At 54.7% G+C, this 22003-nt stretch overlaps 2 protein-coding genes across 4 annotated transcripts; one reads left to right on the forward strand and one right to left on the reverse strand.

The window, feature by feature from the left end:
* Nucleotides 1-1443: 1443 nt before the first annotated feature.
* LGALS2 (galectin 2) lies at nucleotides 1444-11859 on the forward strand. 3 transcript variants are annotated; one of them, XM_061450883.1, is made up of 6 exons: nucleotides 1444-1611; nucleotides 2426-2566; nucleotides 6215-6448; nucleotides 9272-9354; nucleotides 9635-9794; nucleotides 11655-11859. In XM_061450883.1, exons 3-6 carry the CDS (start codon nucleotides 6392-6394, stop codon nucleotides 11799-11801), a joined length of 447 nt encoding a protein of 148 aa, XP_061306867.1. In that variant the 5' UTR covers nucleotides 1444-1611; nucleotides 2426-2566; nucleotides 6215-6391; the 3' UTR covers nucleotides 11802-11859. The 3 variants fall into 3 exon arrangements, with proteins under 3 accessions (XP_061306867.1, XP_061306866.1, XP_061306868.1); XM_061450882.1 differs by lacking the exons at nucleotides 1444-1611; nucleotides 2426-2566 and adding an exon at nucleotides 2717-4826; XM_061450884.1 differs by lacking the exons at nucleotides 1444-1611; nucleotides 2426-2566; nucleotides 6215-6448 and adding an exon at nucleotides 8697-8805.
* Nucleotides 11860-13124: 1265 nt separating this feature from the next.
* Nucleotides 13125-20814, reverse strand: CDC42EP1 (CDC42 effector protein 1). Its single transcript, XM_061450880.1, has 3 exons — nucleotides 20509-20814; nucleotides 16470-17329; nucleotides 13125-15472 (listed from the first exon to the last, which is right to left on the reverse strand). The coding sequence occupies exons 2-3, from the start codon at nucleotides 16906-16908 to the stop codon at nucleotides 14685-14687; spliced, it is 1227 nt and encodes a 408-aa protein (XP_061306864.1). The 5' UTR covers nucleotides 16909-17329; nucleotides 20509-20814; the 3' UTR covers nucleotides 13125-14684.
* Nucleotides 20815-22003: the final 1189 nt, after the last annotated feature.

Raw genomic sequence — 22003 nt, forward strand, 5'->3', positions numbered from 1 at the left:
AGGCCAGGTCCCTCTGAAGGCAGCCTGTTGAAGTGCAGTCCCCTGCAGCCTCCATATTTACCCCTTAATTTTCCATTTTTTCCTCTCTCCAAAGATGCAGAAATGTCACTCAACAGGTTGTAAGCGAGTGTGTGGGGTGGGAGTGTGTGCGCCAGACTGAAACTGGGAAACACTGTCTGCTAGCCGTGGCTGAAACAGGGTTGTGACTCAGTGTTCTACACGCTATGCTATGTATCACTGACCACGTCTTACCTCCTGCCTGGTGGGGTGAGGGAGATGCTATGAGGAAATGTTGCCCAAGCACATGAGGTCATGGGGGTGTGGGGGCCAGCTCCTGGGTGCAGGGAATCGGACTGGACTGGGTGCACAGGCATGCTAAATTTGCACCTCTGGCTTTTCTGCCTTGGGCAGGCAGAACAAGGACCCCACTATATTGCCCATAGAACACACGATTCTGCAGCCTGTGTCGTGTTTCCCCCACCACCCCAAACTACATCAGGTTTGGGAACTCACTTGGGGAGCAGAACAGGGGCAGAGCTCATGTATCTCCATTTAATGTGCTGCTGAGACAAGTCCTCCAGCCAGGGGGAGACTCAGGTCCACAACTCTGGGGGTATCCAAGCAGCCTCTGCCTGGGAGGGGCTGCACACTGTTGTTCCTCTCAGCCCAGTGTGCGTTTTGAAGGCAGTGTCCACTTTCTAGCTCTTGCTGCAACCACGCTGCATTTGCACATTGCCTCTGCTGGAAGCATATCCTCTTTCTGCCATCCTCATTTGCAGAAGGGGATGCTTCCAGCAGAGGCTGCTTCTCTTTTCAACTCCTTCCTTGCAGAGGGTAGCTTTGCATCTTGAGCAGCTCACCTCCCCTTAGCTGCGCTCTGTCTGAATTTCAGGAGGAGAGTGCATGCTGGGAGCTGATGGGGCTAAAAGCACTGTCGCAACTGGCAGAGTGGGCTATGAGACCTCTTCCCTCCAGCTTTCTCTAGCTGCTGTGCTGGTCCTGCAGCAGCCAGCCACTTGTTGGCGTCCAGAGCTGGCGCTAAGCATTCTTCAGCTCATCCTGAGCTGGGTCTCTGGGGAGCTGCTTCTGTGCTGGAGCTGTTCAGGAAGGATTCCCACCCCTTTCCTAATGAGACTGAGTGAGTAATAGAGATGTTCCTGAGGGACGGTGTTGTAAGGAGTGCTACGTGCATGTTCAGGACCAGAGAGCAGGTCTCCGCTAGCATTTCCCTGCTGTTGTGCAGCAGACGTTGATGCATGTCCCATCTTGACAGAGGAGATAAGCTATCTGTGTGCAGATGGGAACTTGCCTGGCAGTTGCAGCCACCCGGTCGCATTGTTCTTATCAGGTCTCCTGGCTTGGCAAGTCAGTCTGTCATAGAGAATGGACACGTGTTTGGGGCTATTCAGCCTGGGATATGGTAAGATTTGTCTGGTGTTGAAAGCATTTAGTTTGTAATACCCTTTTCCCCTCTCAGGAGGAACCATTCTCCATCCAGGGATCTGACTGCAGTTAAATCTGTGTGTCTGCTTCATTGCTGGGGGACTTCCAGAAGGAAGACTATGGAGAAACCTAGGGCAGCCAGAGAAACACAGCCAGGTTCTGGCTTCGGTGTGTTGCTGGTGGCGGGGAAAGAGGGGCAGCAGGAGGAGGCACAAACTGGAGGGAAGGAAAATAGCCAGAGAGAGAACAAATAGCGTAGCATGACTGCTGGGAATGCAAAATAAACATCCACTGTGGTTGAGTGAGGGCTTATGTACTACTCAATATATGGCATGGGTCAGAAACAGGAGTAGAGGCTCACAGGAGTAGAGGCTCACAGGAACTGTCCAGAGGAAGGACAGGATGCCCATAGGGGACTGGTCAGCAAAAGAGGGTGTCCTCAAATACATGGTATGTCCCTTAGTGTCCAGTATAGTGCTGGGAAGGGAGATGAGGTGTCCCAGGAATGCAGACCAGCTCCCTGCAGTACCTTGTGGAGATGAAGCATCTGGGCAGTTCCATGACCCAGGAGGCTCAGGTGCTGGCTTCAGAAGCTCCTTCACAAGGCTGTGGCTGTAGCTCCTTCCTAGGAAACTGGGAAAAAGTAATTCAGCACTCATGCTGGTAAGAGTTGGGACCTACCCTGCTTGTCCTTGGAGCTCCTGTGGCAGGTCAGGCTCCTTTCCCTGTGGCTCATTCTGAAGGTCCATGGGTTCATGTATTTTTGGTGCCCTTCCCCCTGGAAAGGGGGAGGAGAGGAACAGGGAGAGTCAGTTGTGTGGGCCTGGTCTTTTCTTAGGTCTCCTTCAGATGCCTGCTGTTTCCTCTTTAGATGCCCATTTACCGCACCGAGTCACTCATTTTGGGATTTGGATTCCCTTTTTTTTGGCAGCTCTTCTTTCCCATCTCCATCTGGTTTGGTTTTTACTGTTTCATTTTGCAGGGCCATCAAAGGGAGTTTGTTCAAGTTGATTTTTGAGCAACAGATAGTTTTGACTTGACAACCCCTTCCTCTGCAGACCTCGGCCATAGCCTTAGATCCATGGTGGGTCGCCCCTGTGGACCCTCTCAAAGCTGCTTTGTGGTAAGGTGGGTGCTACTTGCCAACGGGGATGAGGAGTACTTGACTTTAGTGACGTGAGCATGGGAGAGCAGACCCTTTTGATTTTCACTCCCCTTTTATCCAGCCCGTGAGCTGTTAATTCTTGTGGCTTTTCAAAACTTGCTATTTCTCCCTTAGCATTTATTTCTCTTTTTTATTTCCAGTGGGTGAGCCACCCTTGGCATCGCGCCTCATGCATGTGACTCAGATGGATTCTGCTCGTCTGAAGGATTCCTGCAAATCCTCAGAGTTGTCCAACCTGCCTTGGCTCAGGCTGGAGCCTGTGAGAAACACACTCAGAGTGGGTTGTGCAGTGCCAGCACTGTTCTCCCTGTGCGGATGGACCGCTGTGTGCAGGGACGTGGCAGTCACTCTTGCTGCGTGCCCTGTGGGATGGAATCGGGATGGCTGCTCTGAGCTCAATGGAGGGAGGTCCCCATGGAGCTTTTGTGTATGGCGCAATGCTGTGTTTCTTTTTAGCTTATTCGGGTTCCAGCCAGCTGGCCTCACGCTGTCTTTGTTGTGGGAAGTGGTCCCCTTGAAGTCAGGGGAATTGGGCTTGGGGCATCTCGGAAGTTCCTTGGCTTCCACTGTTGTCAGTTCAATTGAATGCCTCAGACTTAATTGCACCCACCCAAGGGCTAATGTTTTTCAGAGGCACTGAATGCCTCAGTCTCTCCTACTGATAGGAGGTGGTGTGGTGAGAGATCAGCATCTCTGATACTCTAGCTGCATTAGCCAGGGGAGCACAGCTTCCTTTTAGCTTCTTGCACAGGTTTGCAAAGCTAGGTTGATTTCATTATTTATAATTTTTTAATCTGGCCATTGAAACTTTAAGATGAAAATCAAACAGGAAGAATTGTTTTGGATGTGAACTTGGGTGTCTGTGCCTCAATTTCCCCAATGGTGTGCAAGATGAGGGAGCTGCCATCTTACTTAATGGCAAGATAAAGCTGTTGGAGATAATAATCTTCTGATGCAAGATGCAAGTGGAACATAAAACCTCATGAAACTGATCCTTTATGGAGGGCTCTTTGGAAGATCTGTTTCCTACTAAGCTAATAATAGCTCACCCAGCAAGTCTGGGTAAAGCTGGGAGATTACAGAAGTTTAGGAGGAAGGGAAGACATGAGCCTTCTATGCATCTTCTCCTTGTCAGTAGGGAGGCTTTCAACACAAGTGTGTTTTTATCTCCGGGCGTGTTTTTGAAAGCCTTTCCCACAACCCACATTCCTGGCATGCCCCCACAAGGGAAAGAATCAGAGAAATGAAGGCTGGAAACGGAACAGGGTGGCATGCAATCACTCCTCTGACCTCCCTTCCCTATCCTCTGCTGGTTCAGTTCGTTCTTCTGCCCCTCTGGCAAGATGGGCACCTGTAAGATACGGCTTGGGTTGATGAAATGGCCCTTGATGCCTCATGAGCAAGCTTCCTTGCATGGGAGCCACCTTCCTCTCTTCCCCATGCACAACTTGTACCACACAAAAATGTTGCCACAGACTTCTAGAGCTGCCCAAGAGAGATGTCCTCTGCAAAGGTATAAGGACATAACTTGGCCATGGGGTTGGAAACCATCCGCCACAGCGTGTTTGAGCTCCCCATGGAGATAGGAGATGTCAGTCGCTGTGGCACCACTGCCTTTCTCATAGAGCTGTGAGATGGAGTGAGTCTGAGGCTACACCCATCCCACTGCTTGGTTCAAGTTGCCTCCTTCACTACTGCCCCTAGTTCTGAAAGAATGTGTTGGGTTTCTTTCCCACAGTTTGGCTGCTCAGCTAGCATTGTCCTTCCTGCTTATCCCCCACATCCTAAGAAAGAAAAATGGCACCCTACAGCTTAAGGGGAGTAATGCTGGTGTCGAACCTACCGGATGCTGGTGGCCTCTAATCCCTTGCCACCAGTTTCAGAGCATGAATTCTGCTTCCATACTTCCCAGAGGGGATCTGGATGATGCACTGTCAGAGAGCTGGGGCATGAGGGGTAGCAGGAGGTTTACCTCCAGTCCTTTATTCCTTCCCATTTTAGTTGATCTGAATGCAGAGACCAGTGCCTTCCACAGGGGAGCCATCCCACACTGCTTAACCTCTTAGGCAGGAAATTAGTGCTCATGGGTCCTAGTGTCCTTGTGCTCATCACTGCCTTGGCTTCTCCTGTGTCTCCTGGAAAATCCTCTCCTGTACACACCCTCAAGATCTACAGACCTGCTTATCCAGTCTTGGGCTTACCTCAGTGCTTGGCTGAGGTAAGTACATTCTGTTCTCTCAATCCTCCTCCATTAGAAAGCTGGCTGACTTTCAGAGCTCAGGGATCGGCTGGGTGAAAGTTTGCAGCACTACCTGCTGAGAGGCAAACCAGCACCTCTCCACCACAGGGGAAACCAGTCCTGTCCAACCTCTCTGGGAATTTCTGGGACTATTAGGTGGAGGACTGATCATCTCCATCAGGATGTGGCAGAAACCTCTTTTCAGTCATGTCCTAAGCTGTGGCCCCTGAAAATCCAGGATTCAGCTTCTTGAAATGCGCCCCACAGCCCTCTAAGGCTGTGGTCATTCCCCCCTAGGCTTCATAAAAGGGGGAAACCAAGGCAGAAACGTGGCTTTATCACACCTGCAGGGAAGAACCTCAGCCAGGGCCCAGATAAGGTCAGAGAACACAGTTTAAATCAGGTCACTGTTCAATATTTATTGTGTGGAGTTTTTCTCTTTTCTCCCTCACTGAAATCCTTCCCCAGAGGCTATTCAAGGAAATAAATAGCCAGTGGAAAGGGACAATAGCTTGCTGTGGAGCACAAATTATATGAAGCAGTAGGAAATAATAGCAGAGTGAGCAGCTGCTACCCCGAGAAAGAATGCATGGTTAGGCTCTCCCGCTCCCTTTGCCTTGAGTGGATGCTTATGCCTGGTTTGCAGCACAGGCTCCCTGGTGCCTTGAGTGCAAAAGGGGACTTGTGCCTTTTCCCCTCTGCAGCGTCCTCCTCTGGTGCTGCTTCTTTGGTGTTTTAATTGGTGCCGAGCTGAAACCTCAGCTTTCTGTGAGGGTGTTAAAGGGATCTTTCACTGCTTCTTGCAGAGCTTGGTTTGATGTTTGGAGACCTTCGTCATAGCACTGTTGTGAGGGATAGTGTGGACCATTTTGGTGTGGATGCCGCAGAAGGCCCTGAGAAACCTCTCGCAGCTGGGGTGGTTGGGCTACCTTGGCTAGGAAGTAGGGAAGCCTGTGGTTTTCCTCAGGGCTTCATACCTGTCTGGCTTATCTCCTGCCCGAGTAAGGAAACAAAAATACTGCTGCCAGCAGTGATGCTGCTGAGGATCTTGGCAGCCTGCTGTAGAGGGTGGCATTCAGTATGTGTGGGTGCCCTGTGGTAGAAGTGGCAGCTCTAGGCTATGGTACATGAGGTGCTGCTATCTGGTGGCCTTGAAATCTCCCTCAGATGAGAAGAAAGGCTGGGAAGGACTTTTAACCCTAAAACCTACCTTATGGGGCCTCTTCAAATGGAGCTGCTGCATTTCATGGGGTGAAAGCACTCTGCAGAGGACCTGCCCTTCTGGCTGAAAGCTGATGTGGTTGCACTGGCCTTTTTCCTCCTTAAAATATGATTTTTCTGTTTTTTTTCTCCATGCAAAATTGCAGGCCTGCCTACTCTCTGTTGGAAGCTCGCCTTGCCTTTGGGTTGGGCATGGCCCCCACCCTTGCACCAGTGACTGCTTCTTGGGTCTCTGCTGTCCCAAGGCATGCTCTGAGAATGCAGCAAAGCTTCCTCCGCTGCCAGCAGTGTGAAGATGGGTGTCCCATACCAGTACAGGCCAGATGCCCCCTGGCCAGGATGAACATCTGTATGGGACCTGGAGAGCTGCTCCCAGACAGGTACCCTTTATAAGATCATTTATCTTGGAGATGAACTGTTCCTGGATCCCTTGCACCAGTGGCTGCCAGCTTCCACAACCATTGCTTGTAACTTTCCTCACTGCACAGACCCTCCACCTCCTTTACAGATGCCCTTTAGCTGGATTTCCTCTTTCTTTGGGATTTATGTTCCCATCATACCACCGTTTCCCCAGGCTTTCTGCTTTGCAGTGTCTGTAGGGAAGTATCAGCCTGCCCCCTTCACCCTCCTTTCATCATCCCAGTTGCCACCTCCAATTGCACTGGAGAATTTTGGCTCTTCTGCGGTTCCTAATGTCTCAGCCCCTTCCTATGTGGAGAGCGCGCACCCCTACATGAGGGAGGCCATCTGCACAGGGCTGGTGTCTGACCACGCAGAGGCTCAGCTCTGCAGACGAAGGAAGTCGCCAGCACTGGCAGAGGTGCTCTCTGGTTTCCCACTATTGTTCCCAGTGGCAAATAAAAGGGGGGTGAACGCCCCTGCTGAGCATTGTAGGAGGGGGGTTAGTGTTATCTCGATCAAATCTCATGGCCCCTCTCTGAGCAGCTCGTGCCTCTTTCCTGCCTGTCTCCATCTCTGTGTATTCTCACATCCGTGGTACTTGCAGCTCTGCACATAACTGTGCTCAGGCAGTTCTCCCTATCCTCACACACACGCTGGGCAGCCTCGTGCTCTGCCAGTGAGACAGATGGATAAATCCCTGTGAGAGTGATGTTTCTGACTGGTCTGTGTGGGAAGCCTCCTCTGCATTGCTAGCCTGGGACCTGGGTCTTGTCTGTGTTACAACATTCCTGTGTCACCTTGGCTAGCCATGTAGGACCAAGTTTAAGGTTTGTCTTGGGATGTAATCTCTTGAGCCCTGGAAGTGTTTGTTCCTCCCTGATGGCTTAAAGTGAGTTCAGATAACTAACCTTGATGGTGGCTATGTGAACAGTGTCTTTGTACTGCCCTTGTCCCTGCAAAGGGGAATGTAAGTTGCTGGAAAGAGCCAGTGGGACACTCTGATATTTTGAGAGGTGGACTCTGTGTTGTCCCTGGGATGGCTGCAGGGGAGCAGGGTGACATGGAACTGTGTGCACATGCAACGCAGCAGCATGCTGGGAAACAGACCCAATGCCAGAACCCACCATCCCCAACACTGCTTCTATGCTCAGCACAGGGAGGTTTCACCAGCAGCTTCAAGTGACCTCAACAGCAAACAGATGTTCCCAGTCTGTTGGGCTTTATGACCCCCAGCTAACAGGAAGCACCTCCGGGGAAGGAGTGCTTATCAGCACTTACCTCTGCTCTCTTCAGGACGTTTTGGGGAAGGGCAGAAGCTGTCTCCCAGCTGGCTGTGCAGCAAGCAGCATGACTGCACTCAACTGCTCTCTGCAGGGCTTGAGAGGAGGATGAGGGGATGCTGGTCTTCTGGGTCTTGGCCTCCTCCTCCCTCTCACTTTCCCACTGACTTCTGGAGTCCAGCAAAACACCACCCATTTGTTCAGCCAAACCTGGGTCACTGTGTATTGACAGCTCTTACCTGGGAAGCAGACCGCACATGTGATGCTCGTGTGATGCTCCCCTGTGAGGACAACCTTCCCATGTCTCAGGGTTGGGGAGGATGGTGCTATTGAACCTGATGTGCATGGCTCCTCATGCCAAAAGAATTGCATCTCAGTGGAGCTTGGGTGGGAGGTTGCAGAGAGCTCCCACATATTGCCAGTGCAATCCACACAGCTGGGGCTGAGTCTAGAGCCATGAGAAGGGAAAGAGCTGGGGTACCACTCATGTCACTCCAGCAAGGGACTGTCCATAACTTATGTCATCTAGAGGGGATGTGTTGGCTGCCCTCTCCTCCAAGTGGATTGGAGCACTGTGGGAGGGATGGTTGAACAGATTTGGTATGCTGGTGTTGGTTTTCGGGGCTGCCCCCTGCCACAAAAGGAAGGATCTGGGATGCTGCTTTTGGCTGAGCTGTTACACACAGAAAAGCAGTGAATATGGTGGTTAAACCTCCATGGCCAACTGGGAAAAAGCTTGTCCTATGCATTGGCTAGATTAAGACCCCTATGGTGTGTGTGTGGTGGTCTCTCCACTGGGAGCCCACCAAGGAGGCTGGGAATTGGTTTAATCTCCTGAAGTCCCTAACAACAGGAAGTGTTGGGAAGCTATTTCTTTGGATCAAAGTCTAGTGGCTTAATAGTAATTGGTGGGGCCTTGCAGAGGCAGGGGTGCAGTTAATGTGTAAGCCACAAGGAAGTCTAAGGATGGTCTAAGGTCCTCAGTGTGAAGCATTTCTGAGTTAAACTGCTGGTGGCTCCCTACCTGGTTACTCTGCTCTCTGAGGAAGATGTCTGTAAGGGCTGCTGCTCCTGTCCTCTGTTACCCAGGGTCCTCAGCTCTGCAGGGCTGAGTGAGGGATCAGCCAACCCACAGCCACCTCTGCTCTTACCACTTGCATGTTATTTCTCGGGCAGCATGCGATGCTGCCCACCAAACACTGGGTTGTGCCCCTCTGCTTCAACCCTCTTTGTACCTCTGTGTTCATGCTCTCCTTCTGCTGAAGACAAGCCTGTTTTCATCTCCTCTCTCTCTGATGTCTTTCCTTGCTTGCTGGCTTCACTCAGCCCACTATTTCATCACTAAGAAACCCAGGCAAGTCCTCCACATGGAGGGTTTTTGGCCACGGGAGGAACATCAGCTAAGAGCAGTAGATGTTCTCCTGGCTGGGGCACCTTCTTCTAGCATCACCCTCTTGCTTGCAGTGGCAGGGGAGGAATAGCTGAAGGAATCCTGCAGACAATTGTTTGTCTCTACCTTAGGAAAAATTTGAAATCTTCAACCTGGGTTTGAAGACTGGGCACAGCCTGAAGATCAAGGGCAAGATATCCGATGATACCGATAAGTAAGTACAAAGGAACCACCTCGACTTGCCAGGACTGACGGTGGGCTGTAGAGGGAGGTGGTTTTCCAAGGTTGCCAGGTACAAGAAGCTCAGTGTTAGGGGAGCCCCTAAGCCACTACTATTCAAACTCCTCCAGTTCCTGAGCAGAATGAACAAACAGGAGGCATTAAGCACCTGCAATGCTGATGGAGGAATTGAGCGCAGAGCCGCGTGTTGGATCTCGGGTCTTCCAAGACCTTGTCCTGCCTGCGTGGCTGACCTTCTTCCTGTTCTCCCACAGCTTCAGCATCAATCTCGGCTGCAGGTCCTCAGATCTGGCATTTCATTTCAATCCCCGGTTCAATGAGTCTGTCATCGTCTGCAACTCCAAGTGCTCCAATGCCTGGGAGGCAGAGCATCGCGATGACCACCTCTGTTTCTCCAGGGGCTCCTCTATAAAGGTGAGGGACCTGTGCTGGCATGGGGTTATGGGGGGGCTGTGTAGTGGGGCAAAGCCCCTGGTTAGTAGATTCCCTCACCCTGGAGCTCCCAGTCGCACTCGATGTCTCCTGCTCCCTCCCAACAGCCCTTCATTCTCTGGGATTTTGGTCCTAATTGCCATTTCCACTCCTCCTTTAAAACCCTGATGCTTCCTTTGAGAACTTCATGTGAGCCCTGTGCGTCTCAGGCTTTGTGTTTCCTGGCCCCTGTACTTGCTCAGCAGGTGAGTGCACCAGGGGCACGTATGAAGTTGTGAAGGGGGTCTCCAAGAAGCAGGATCTTGCTGTTCTCTGCTTTATTTCTCTCCCTGATTCTGTCCTGTGCAAAATTGGGCACCAGAATTTGGAGCAATGTCCAAAAACCTCTTCCTCAGCTCTTTTACTCCTGCATCCACGCTACCAATCTGTGCTCTCTCCTCCTGCTAGAATGCTGTCCTAGTTGCTGTCTCACCCCATCTGATGTCTCCAGACATGAACAATGCTGCATTTAGGAGCAGTCCTATTCCTATTGCTGTGCAGAGGAAGCTTGTTTCCTTAGTCATGGCTGGCTCTTGGGGAAGGAGTGTCAAGGTAACAGCTTTGGGGAACAATCCTTCTAGAATCATAGGATCAACTAGGTTGGAAAAGACCTTTAATATCATCAACCTTTACCCCAGGACTGGCAAGTCCAGCATTAAACCATGTTGCGGAGGGCCTCATCTGCATGGTTTGTGAACACTTCCAGGGACAGTGACTCCTTCCCTGGGCAGCCTGTTTCAATGCCTGAGCACCCTTTCGGTAAAGAGATTGTTCCTATTGTTCCAATTGTTCCTAAGAAATCCAGTTTAAACCTCCCCTGGTGCAGCTTGAGGCCGTTTCCTCTTGTCCTGTCACTCATTACTTGGGAGAAGAGGCTGACCCCACCTCTCTCCATCCTCCTTTCAGGCAGTTGTAGAGAACGATCAGGTCCCCCCTGAGCCTTCTCTTCTCCAGACAAAGCCCCCCCCGGTCCCTCAGCTGTTCCCCATCACACTTGTGCTCCAGACCCTCCACAGCTCCATTGCCCTTCTCTGGACCTGCTCCAACACCTCAATGTCTCTCCTGTAGTGAGGAGCCCAGAACTGAACACAGGATTCGAGGTGCGGCCTCACCAGTGCCCAGCACAGGGGGATGATCACTGCCCTGGCTCTGCTGCCACACTATTGCTGGTACAGGCCAGGATGCTGTTGGCCTTCTTGGCCACTTGGGCACAAGCTGCTCATGTTCAGTTCTGTGAATCAGCACTCCCAGGCTCTTTTCCATGACAGCTTTCCAGCCGCTCTTCCCCAAGCCTGGAGCATTGCATGGGGCAGGTCCTGGCTCTTTGTCTTGTTGAGCCTCATACCACTGGCTGCAGCCATTGGCCTCATCAGTTTGCAATGATCAGTGATTTGTTCTCATCCCGTCTGCTTGTGTGTTTATCAGTGAAGCTCCTTTTTCTGGGCCCGGTGAGCTGCTGAGGGCATTGGGGTGTTAGGTTTATTCTGCCCTGTTCAGAGCAGATCTAAGCCATATGGTGTAATAAAGATACACTTGTGTTCAACTGCTCTGAGTTTACAGTCTGAGTAGCTGAAACAGCCCCAGGATAGATTCTGTCCCCAGGTCATAGTCTAGATACCAGCTCAGACCCTTGATGTTAACTGCTCATTTCCTGCATCCTTCTCAGCTCAAGCCCCCACACCTTGTTTAAGGCTGTGAGAACCAGGTCTAACCCTGTAACAGTGAGGCCTATTGCCTGGATGCTCGGCTCCTAATCTCCCCCTTGTCCCCAATTGCTGCCCTTCCTCCCCTTCCTTCTCCCAGATCGTTATTGAAATGCTGGAAGACAAATTCCAAGTGAAACTACCAGATGGGCATGAAGTGGAGTTCCCCAACCGGCACTGCTACAACAAGATCAGCTACATGAGTGTCAAGGGAGGCTTCAGGGTCACCTCCTTCAAGCTGGACTGATGGGTGCAGCTTCCTGGCTCTAATAAAAACCCAAGCAGTGGGAGACTGCTTGCTCCAGTACTTTGGCTTCTGTGACATCCCTGGCTCTGTGGCTCTGTGTGAGACACCAACAGAGCCCAAGTTTTTTACTTGTTGGATGGAAACAGCTCCCAGGTACTTTTCCAGGTCAGACCAGGATGTGGGGTTGAAGGGATAGTAGGTAGGGCAAAGCAGTTTATAGGTGGTATTCAGGAAGAGGAAGACTATGTTACTGCTCAGGGAATGGTTGTGCAATCTCTTCACAATGCACTTCTTCATGCACCTGAGTTTTTGGGAGGGAGGGAGGGAGGAAGAGGTAGAAAAGTGAGAGATGGGACATTCCACGTGGCATTTGGTGCCACAAAAGCACCTAGGTAAATGTTAGGCTTGGGAACCTCAGGGCATGGGTTTAACAGGTTCCTCTGGGCAGGAGGAAGAGGTGCTTTGCCCTCCCCCAGGAGCGGTACCATGTGAAGCGGTGGCATGGTGAAGGCAGTGCAGGTGTGCCCCTGAACCAGCATTCCTGCTATTGATAAGGAAGTGTCTCCTCCAACTTTTCCCTTTATCTCACCTCACTTATCTGCTGGCACATTCCAGCCAAGTTACCCATTACTCTGATATTTCCCCATGGAACCCTATCCAGAGAAAGTGAGGCAGAAAAGGCAGTGGGGAGCGAGGACAGGGTTTGGGCTGGGTTACGCAGCTCAGCATCTCCCAATCTGTGTCCCTTGCACTGGACTACAGGCAATTAGCGTTGGTTACCAGACGCTGCTGCTCCAATTAGTGAAGTGTCTCACCAGCCTTAAATGAGACCAATGTGTGACAGAAAACACTGGGACACTTTAGGCAGGATGGGAGGGCAGCAGAGTAGAAAAGCATCTTACAGATATCCCAGTTGAAGACGATGTGACAGTGCCCCTGCCCTCCCTCTCTACTTCTTGCTGCCCAGCCTGTGGGACTTGCTGCTGCCTGAGTGCATCAGGATGTCTGACAGGCTGGAAGTGCTGTAGCCAAGCCAGCTTTGGGAAGGGTACTGATCTGCTTCAGGCTGCAAATGAACTGTTGCGGGGCTGGAGAGGAAGCTTTGCAGCCCCCTGCATGCCATGTGGGGCTGGGTGGATAGGAAGTTGCTTTGTGTGTTAGTCACGGTGGGTGACAAAGTACCAGGCTAGTAACCCAGGGATCCCACAGGTGCTCACAAATCCTGTTGAGAGTGGAGAAGATGGGATTTTGTGGCCAGGACACCATCAGACTTAGCAAGGAAGATAAGGTTGCTGCAGCTGAGGGGAGGCACCAGAGGAGAAGTTAGTATCAAAAGTATTTTAATAAGGACAATAATAAGTGCATGGGATACAGAGCAGAGGCAGAAAGGATATTCCACAGATATGGGTCTTTGGTCTGGGGCTTGTGTTACGATCTGGGAAGCAGAGGGTGGGGGGAACTCATCCTGAGAGCCACAGGGTGCAGGGCTCTCATCAACAGTATCATCAGCAGTGATACAGCTGATGCTGCTGGGTGCCATGGCCAGAGCTGGGGACTCCTTGAAGCTGCTGCCTGCCCTGGCTTGCCCGTAGCCTTGGTGGCCAGACTGCAAATGGCACTTCCATGTAGAACACACGTGCACACCAGAGCCCTGTGTTTTGCCCTGCAGAGCTCCCTGCCAGGAGCGGTGGGTGAGCCTTGCACCATGGCCCAGCATCTCCCCCCTCCTGTCCCCGAGAACAAGGGGTGTCCTGTGAGGGTCCCTCCAGTGACCTCAGCCCCCGAGAATCTCGGCTCCATGCCACGGCACAAAGGAGCTTCTGTAAGGGCCAGTTTGCACTGGGGCAGCGTGGGGGACAGCTCATTCCAGGGTGGCCACGTTGCTTGGCAAGTGGCATTAACCATTAGCCATCCTCCATGCATACCCCTGGGAAGGGGCACCCTGGAAATAGGGATGTATGTGTAGGGAAGGGGGAAGAGGAGGTGAGGATGGCACAGACCGAGCGGCTGCAGAGTGGGAGTCTCCTTGTTCTGAAGTGGAGGGGAATGGAATGGGTTTTTAGGGCCTGAACTGCAGAATGTGGTGACCTGACAACCTGGCCTCTGCCTCCAGCCAGACAAGAAGTTTCTCCCTTCCCTGCTGCAGGGAGGTGGAGGTCAGAAAAGGAGCTGTCCGAAGTGATGCTTAGCAGCAGGAGGCAAGCGAAAAGACCCTTTTGGTTATCTCTGCGAGTGCTCTCACCTCCTGAACACTGAACTCACAGCTTTATTGGTGGGAGGGGAGGGAAAAAGAGAAAGCTCAGCTCAAGGGTTAGCCTTGAGCCCCCAGCTGACCTCCCCTGGTAGACATATGTGCTATATAGAAGGTCTTGCACCAGCTGGCGCTGGGGAGACCCCCATCCCCTATGTGCCAGCGCTATTGGTGAGACTATCTCTGCAAAGGCACTGGTGCCAGCGCAGAGGGAGAGGGCAGTTGGAGGCTTTGGTGGGAGAATGGAGCACATCCCCATACATGCTGGCAGGGGCAGGCTGAGGGATGTGAGAGAGGGTGCTAGGAGGAACTGGATGGGATAAGAAGGGGCTTGGGGTTTCTTTGGCACACTGGAATGTCCCTTTGGTGTCTAATGGCAGTCTAAGGGCCACAGTGCCTGGTGCTGCGATGCACAGCCCCCATCAGCCCCCTACAGCAGCCAGGCCCAGCTTCAGGGAGCCTCTCCAGAGATGGGCTTTCCTCCTGCCCCCCTCCAGCCTCCCCAGTGTTCCCAGCTTGGCAGGGAGGTTGCTTGCTGGGTCTGCTGGTGATGCTGGTGCCTGCAGGCGGGGGACAGGGAGGAGGGCAAAGACCCCAGCACCAGTGCTTCTGACGGGGGCCGTGATGGCAGTTCACACCTTGACTTCATCGTCCTCCTCCTCATCGGCGTACTCGAAGGAGTTGCTGCGCCTCCCCCGGGCACCAGCGTACCCCTCCTGCAGGCTGGCGAATGTGGCCTCTTCCTCCTCCTCCTCCTCATCTCCTTGGTTCCAGGTGGTCTCAGGGGATCGGCTCTCCCCTGTCACTTGTGACCGCCACAAGCTGCTGCTGGGGCTCTCCCATAGGGTCTGTGTCTGGGCCTGCCGGGCACCCTCACCCTTCTGCGAGCTCCGCGGGGTGCTGGTCCCACCATAGTGACGTGCCAGGACCTGTGTTGCCCGGTCAAACTCTCCCGCCTCGATGGTGCAGTCGTTCCAATGGCCCTGCCATGGAGTCCCTCTGGGTGATGTCCCCAGCCCCGAGGCCCAGGCAGGGTCCTCTCCGATGCTCTCGATGGCATGTGCATCTCCATTGGCACGGACCGACAGTCCTGGCAGTGAGCTGGCCCGTGACAGGCTGCTCTGCCCAGAGCGGTCCCAGAAGCTGGACCTTGCCTTGTCCTCTCCTAGTGCTGGAGGGACACCATCCCTGGTCCCCTCACCGCACAGGAGACCTGTGCCATTCTCCCCCATTTGGCTCCCATTGGTTTCGGAGAAGCTCATGACCTGAAGGAGCTCGCTCATAAGCGAGGGCCCCAGGTCCAGACGGAAGGAGAGCAGGGAGTCTGAGCGTGTCAGCTCTGTTTCCCCAGGGAAGGAGCTCTCTTGGGCCTTTTCCAAGCGAGGGACGCGAGGGATGGTGCAAAACCCGGACTCCAGCCCTGCAATGTAGAAATGATGGCTGGTGAGTCAGGGGATGGTGAGGTGGGAGGAAGCTTGCCTGACATCTGCGGGGGACAAGGGATACTGACACCGAAATGGCATGCTCCCATCGTTGGCGCTGGCCTCTAAAGGGCAAGCTGGTGTCCGCGTGGACATCTCCAAAGGCCCGAGTTACAGCAGAGGGTCTCCAGGTGGGCTCTGGGCCTGGGAGGATGCTGGTGGCCGCTGAGCCAGGCAGGTAGGACCAGGAGATGGCAGCATTGCCTCAGCTTGCCTTTCCCTATGAGCCCAGCCGTCTCCCCCCGCTGCTGCAGGACCCCCAGATCCCCCCCGCCCCAGATCCTCTGCTCCAGACCTCCCTCCCTGGGGAAAAGCTGAGCCATAGCCCAGTGCTGTGAGGCCAGAGAAGAGCTACCCTGCTGTCCCTTCCCGTCCTTCCCAAACGTCCATCCTGGACCCCAACCGGCATGGCAGGATGTGGCACAATGGGGAAGGAGGGGATGGAGTCCCTTCAGGAGGACATGGGTATGGGGCAGGTTGCACAGCTAGGGACAGGGATAGAGCATCTGCATGTGGAGGGAGGGAAGGCTGTGCCGTAGGTCCCCTTGACCTCGCAACCTTGGTATGGGCATTGCCCCACTGCCCCAACACCCTCCTGGGGAGGCGGCTCATAGAGAAGGTGTAGGGCTGGGGGGAGATGGAGGGCACCCCCTTACAGCGACTCTACATGGACTGCCAGCCGTGTGAGAGGAGGAGAAACCATCCATATCCCACTCTGGGGGAGACCCGCCAAGGGCAGGAGCAAGGACTGCAATTGAAAGCAAGGATAGATTATCTCCTTGCATAGATTTGCCAGGACTGGGGACTCCTAAATGTCCTGTCTCTGCTGAGAGGCTGAAGTCCCTCAGTGGGGAAACCGAGGCATGGAGCGATGGAGAAGGGCTGCAGGGGACACGCTGCGCCTGGGCACCAGCCTCTGCCCCGTGCTTCACTCACCGTAGGTCTGGTGTGTTTTGGAGAAGCTGTTGGAGGTGCTCTTGAAGGAGAACTTGCTGGTCAAGCCCCGGCTGCTGCCGCCGCCATCGTACATGCCCTCGTTGAGCTGTGGCAGTGAGATGGCATTCTTGATGATGGGCGAGATGGCTGGGGGTGCCGGCGATGCCTGGCTCCCACTGCCGCGGCTCCTCAGCGGCGTCCGGCGGACGTGCCTCAGCGTCCGCGCAAAGAAGTTGTTGGCTTTGGTGGTGTCGGCTCCACCGTGGTTGCTGAGGAAGGAGGTGTCTCCGAAGACGTCCCCGCCGCGCCCCACGTGCATGGTGTGCCGAAAGTCCCCCAGCGGTGGGCTGATCATGTCCGGCGTCAGCTCCGACTTCAGCCGCCGCTTCCCGTGGGAGCCTGACACCCAGCTGAGCACCGGCAGCTTCCCCAAGCTCATGATGAACCCCTCGCCTTGCCCTTGTCTTTGAAAAACACCTCCAAAACTGGCCCTCGCTGGGCTTCCAGCACTGGAGTGGCCTGTCACATCCCTGGCCTCCCCATTGCTCCTGCTCCGGTGCTCCTGGTGGGATGGCTCACGTCACCTTGGCTTTCCGCAGGTGGCAAGGGCGCCTGTCCCCTGCTTTCCTGCTCTATGTCGTGCTCATGAAGCCACCTGCAGCGGGTGGCAGGCAGAGGGGTCCCCAGAGGGTGTCTGGGGTCACCCCAGGTGCTGCGGGGGCTGCTGGAGGCTGTGTCTGGCTGCAGGCTTAGGGGTTAATCCACTGCGCTGCTGCTGTCGGGTAAGGGGAGCAGGTCACAGACGGGGCAGCGGGGGGCCGGAGCTTGGGGTGGGCAAGCGCCTCAGTGCCGGTGGCCACCTAGGCAAGACAAGAGGAATGAATGGTGAAGAGCTTGGAGGGGATCTTCCCAACCACCTCAGCTGCACATCAGGACTGGCTTCTCTGACCTCTCTTGCTGTGCCTCAGTTTCCCCACCCTGCAAAGCAGCTTTGCCGGACCCATGCCGTGACACAGGCTGAGGATTTCCCTCCCAGGCAGCACCTCCTCCCAGGGCCCAGGCTCCCGGGGTAAGAAACCTCTCCCTTCTTTTTGCTATTCAGATGAGCCCTTGGGCAGAGGGTGAGGCCTGGGGACGGTGTGCTTCTCGGGGAGGAGGGGTGGCGGGGAGGGAAATGCACTATTTGTATATTGGTTTGTTTGTTGAACTCTGGCTAGGCCCTCAGGTGCTGGAGCACCTTGGAGCAGCAGTGAGGAGGGAGGGCAGCTGCTCTGCAGGCAGGGGAAACTGAGGCAGGGCAAGGGAGGTGATTGACTGAGGGTGGGAGGGAAGGTGGGATGGGTCCCTGCACTCAGCTTGGGCCAAGAGGTACTGGAAAGTAGCAGCCAGGCATATGATGGTAGAGAGATGATGTCCTCAGTCAGCAGGGAGGACACTCAGATCACCAGATCCCCCATTGCTGTGTGTGGCAAGAGGAACAGGAAAAGATGGGGAGAGGATTCGGGACCTGGGACACCTCAGAACATCAGTGGGCCAGATGCCCTCCTCGGGAAAGGGCCCTCCCTGGGCTCAATCCCCACTTAGGGGCCTGGAGAACAGGACAGAGCTGGGTCCTTTCAGCAGGACCAGCCCTGGAGGGCAACATGGCAAGAGGCAATGCAGGAGCCTTGCATCACTCCATCCCTGTGTGGGTACCCCCATCCCTGCGTTGCTTCGCCTGCCTCCCCTGCCTGTCCCTTTGTCACCTCGGAGCACTCAGGCGATGCCAGGGTGGCAGAACCTCTGGCAAGGGGGAGCCCTGGGCATGAAGCTGCTTTCCTGGCTGGCTGCACATGTTTTCGCCTTGCCCTGGCCCTGTTTGCTCACCCGGGGCCCCTCTTATCTGCCAGGGGTTAATGCCTGGGGAAGGGAAAACAAACCTCCCCTGGCAGCTCCAGCACCATTGGCTGCCTCCCGGGTGGCAGTGGGGACAGTGGCAGGTTGGCCCCAGCTCCTTGGCTCACGCAGCTCCTGCTCACGGAGGTCATGAAGTGCTTCATCATGGCTGGGACAGGGCAGGCACACATCAGGCTTGGGGTGGGAGCATGGCCCAGGAGCAATTTCCTCCCTCTGGCAGAAGCCCACCCATAGCCACTGGGTCAGGAGTGCAAGGAAACCACTGGGGTGGTCCCTGCAGCACAATGGGCATCTCAGCACCCTAGGGAGAGAGATGCAGCCCTGGTTTTGACCTGTCGTTTTGGATCCCCCAGGAACACTCATGGTCCTAGTGGAGGGTATTAGGCAAGTTGTAGCCCTTGAGTTTCCCCTTCCCTCTGCTCATTGAAGCCCTTGAGAAACCCAAAGTGAGTGCAGGGTTACTCTATGAGATGTACTCCCCCAGCCCACCTCGGGTCCCCTGCATAGCAGACCTGCCCTGCATGGGACTGGGGTTGCCATCGTGGGGATATGAGGGATAGCAGGATGCAGGAGAGCATCCCCTTGCTCCCTGCCTGCAGAAGTGCTGAGTGAGGAGCTGGGAGGTGGAGAGTTTATCCTTCCTTGTCCCTTGGCCACCACAGGGATGCAAGCCAGCACCCCTGGCTCTCCCTGCCTGTTGGCAGCAGCAGGTGCTGGGAGAGGAGGGAGAGAGCTGGTGCTCAACCCTACCTGGATGGCAGGTTCCTGGCACGCTTTTCCTCCCTCCAGTCTCCCCCTTTCTCCTCCTTTGCTCTGCCCACTGTGCATCTCCCTGCCTGCTGTGCCCCTGTGAGCCCTCCCCTGCGCCCAAGCAGACTCGTGATTCTATGGGCAAAGGGCAACCCATGCACTCTCCTTACCTCCACTGTGCAAGAGACCCTGCTGCCTGGCCACCCGTCTGTCCAGACACTGCTTCCAGCTCATCCTGACCTCCCGTTCCCCAGCATCCTCTCCCTGGATCCCTGCTCACCTCCTCCGGGAAGCCCCCTGCCCTCAAAGACCAACCACCGGCATCTCCTCCTCCTCCTCCCAGCCTGGCCTCCCCCGGTTTCCCCCCGAGTTCAGCTGGTTACCACTGGTTTTCCACTAGCCAGGAATGGCCAGAGCTGTTCTGCTTGCTGGGAAGAGCGGAAACCAGGAAAGGGGGGGGGGGGGGGGGGGGGGGAAATAATCCAGATGTCTAGTTGGCTGGAGCTGCTGAAAGCAGCCTCTTCCCTCCTCCTCCTCCTTTCCTTACTACCCCCCCCCCCCCCCCCCCAAAGGGGAAATACTGCAAAAGAGGGCGAGGAGAAGTTTGGGGTGGTCTCAATAGGGGGAAGAGGGAGTGGAAATGGCTGTAGGCGGCCAGGAAGGCTTTCACAGCCTTCCCGAGTGCTGACAAACCACCCTTTCCCTGCAGGGAGGGAGGCAGCAGCTCCCCCGTTGGGTCACTGCTCTGGGATGGGGAAAGCCAGCAGGGACACGCTTTTGGGGAAGGGGAAAAACAGCTCAGTTAGCCAGGCTGGGCCTCTTCCAGCTCCCCTGGAGCAGCGCCGGGCAGTAGGCAGTGAAGCCTGAGTCCAACTCCTGTACTGCTGGCTGCTATATATATATACATATAGTTATATCTCTCTGTATAACAAGAGTGTTTTTCCAAGCAGATACACTGGGACACGGAGCCGGTGCTTCAGAGGTGGGCAGTTTCCAGGCATCCTCTCCCTGCCCCCTTGTCCCAAAGCGCTCCGTTTTTTCCCCCAAGCCCCCAAAATTGAGGTGCCAACAAGGGCTCTGAGGGGTATCCAGAGCAAGGGGTGGGAAGCAGAATGTTCCCCATGATGGGACCCCACTTCACCCCCTTTCTCTCCTTGTCCCCCCCACCTCCTGTCTCCCCTCTCCTCACTCCCACTTTCCTTCCTCCCGGTTTCCTGTTGCATTCCTGCCTTCTCCCTTTCTCTTTCACCATCCTTCCCATCCCCATTGCTTTGCCACCCCTCCCACTTTGCCCTTCTCCCGCCACCCTCTCCACCCTTTTCCTTTTGCCCCTAACACCCCTCTTCCACCCTCCAGCTCTACAAACTGAGGAATCAAAACTTTCAGGATTTACCTCTTCCAAACCAGGGTTCTTATTTTTCCTCTCTGTCCTCTGGATGAAAAGTTGGGAGACACTTCCCGCTGGCCCCTCACTTGCTCCGAGGGTTACTGCTGCCGCATCCCGGAGCGGATGGGGGCACAAAGGGGAGGCATGCCCCCCTCCGTTTTCCCACAGCTGTCCCCCCAAGGCTTGGCTCTCCCAGGCTGACGCCCCAATGCCACCGGAGAGAGGGAGCGAAGCTGTCGGGGAGGGGACGTGGGAAGGAGGAGGGCGGGCTGCAGCACCGCTGAGCCAATCCTCGCCTCGGCAGGAGACCAGAGAAAATGAGATTTATTCCAACTATCCAGGACAGAAAACTTCAGGAACTCCTCTGTCCCCCCCCGCTCCTCCCCGCTTCCCCACGGCCATTTCCCGTCCTCTGGCATCCCGGCCTCCTGATGCACCCGCTTCAATGGATCTGGGGGAAGGGGGAGCCCAGATTGCTGGCTATAACCTGGTTAGGGGAGCCTGGCCAGGGAGCAAAGGAAAGGAGTTTGCCCCCTGTGTGTGGATATTGCATGGGGTCATCCTATCCCATGTTGGATGGGAAGTCCTAGTGCCTGCGGTGTAGTGCTGGCAGCCAGAATGGGGTATGGTTTCAAACTTAAACAGGGGAAGTTCAGGTTAGATATAAGGAAGACGTTCTTTACTGTGATGGTGGTGAGGCACTGGGATGGGTTGCCCAAAGAAGTGGTAAGTGCTCCATCCTTGGCAGTCTTCAAGGCCAGGCTGGACAGAGCCTTGGATGACATGGACTAGTGTGAGGGGTCCCTGCCCATGGCAGGGGGTTGGAACTGGATGATCTTAAGGTCTTTTTCAACCTACACTATTCCGTGATTCTATGGGGGTGGGTGGTCATACCAGGACCTGTGGGTAGCACTGGGTTGAGTTTTAGCAGGATAACAGGCTGCCTAAATGCTGCGTGGGCCATTTGGTCATTCATAACGGGCTCAGGACAAGCGTCATACCACCGGTAGTGTCTCATACCGGGGTAAGGGGGTGGAGGTGGTTAAGTTCAAGGAGGTGCTCCTTGGTGGCACCGGGGGAGGTTCTGCCCACACATGGGACACCATATCCCTCTGGAACCGTGCTTTGTTGCTTTGTTCCTTGGTGGTTACAGGACAGAAGACCCTATCGGTGCTAATGAGGGGCAACCTGCTGGTGGTCATGGCATCACCAGTGCCACTGATGACCCTCATGGCCTCAGTGGCTCTGCTAGGGAGCACTTGGCCAGGCACAGGCACCCGTTCAGGGCCCTGCAGAGGAGAAGGGAGGTGTCTGTGCTGGGAAAGGCGAGACAAGACTTGTTGGGGTTAAGCAGGGCCTGGCTGAAAGGATGACAAGATGTCTGCAGAGATGTCAAAATGGAGCCTGGCTTCTCGCTAGGCTTAGGCAGCTTGTGCTGGGATGCCCAGGCAGGAGAACCTTGTTGCTCAGAGGTTTGCTAAGCAGCACTGGGGTTTTGGCA

This window comes from Pezoporus flaviventris, unplaced genomic scaffold (assembly GCF_033815535.1).
Source record: "Pezoporus flaviventris isolate CSIRO_AGI_PZ_B2104156 unplaced genomic scaffold, CSIRO_AGI_Pfla_v1 ptg000011l, whole genome shotgun sequence".
Lineage (NCBI taxonomy): Eukaryota > Metazoa > Chordata > Aves > Psittaciformes > Psittacidae > Pezoporus > Pezoporus flaviventris.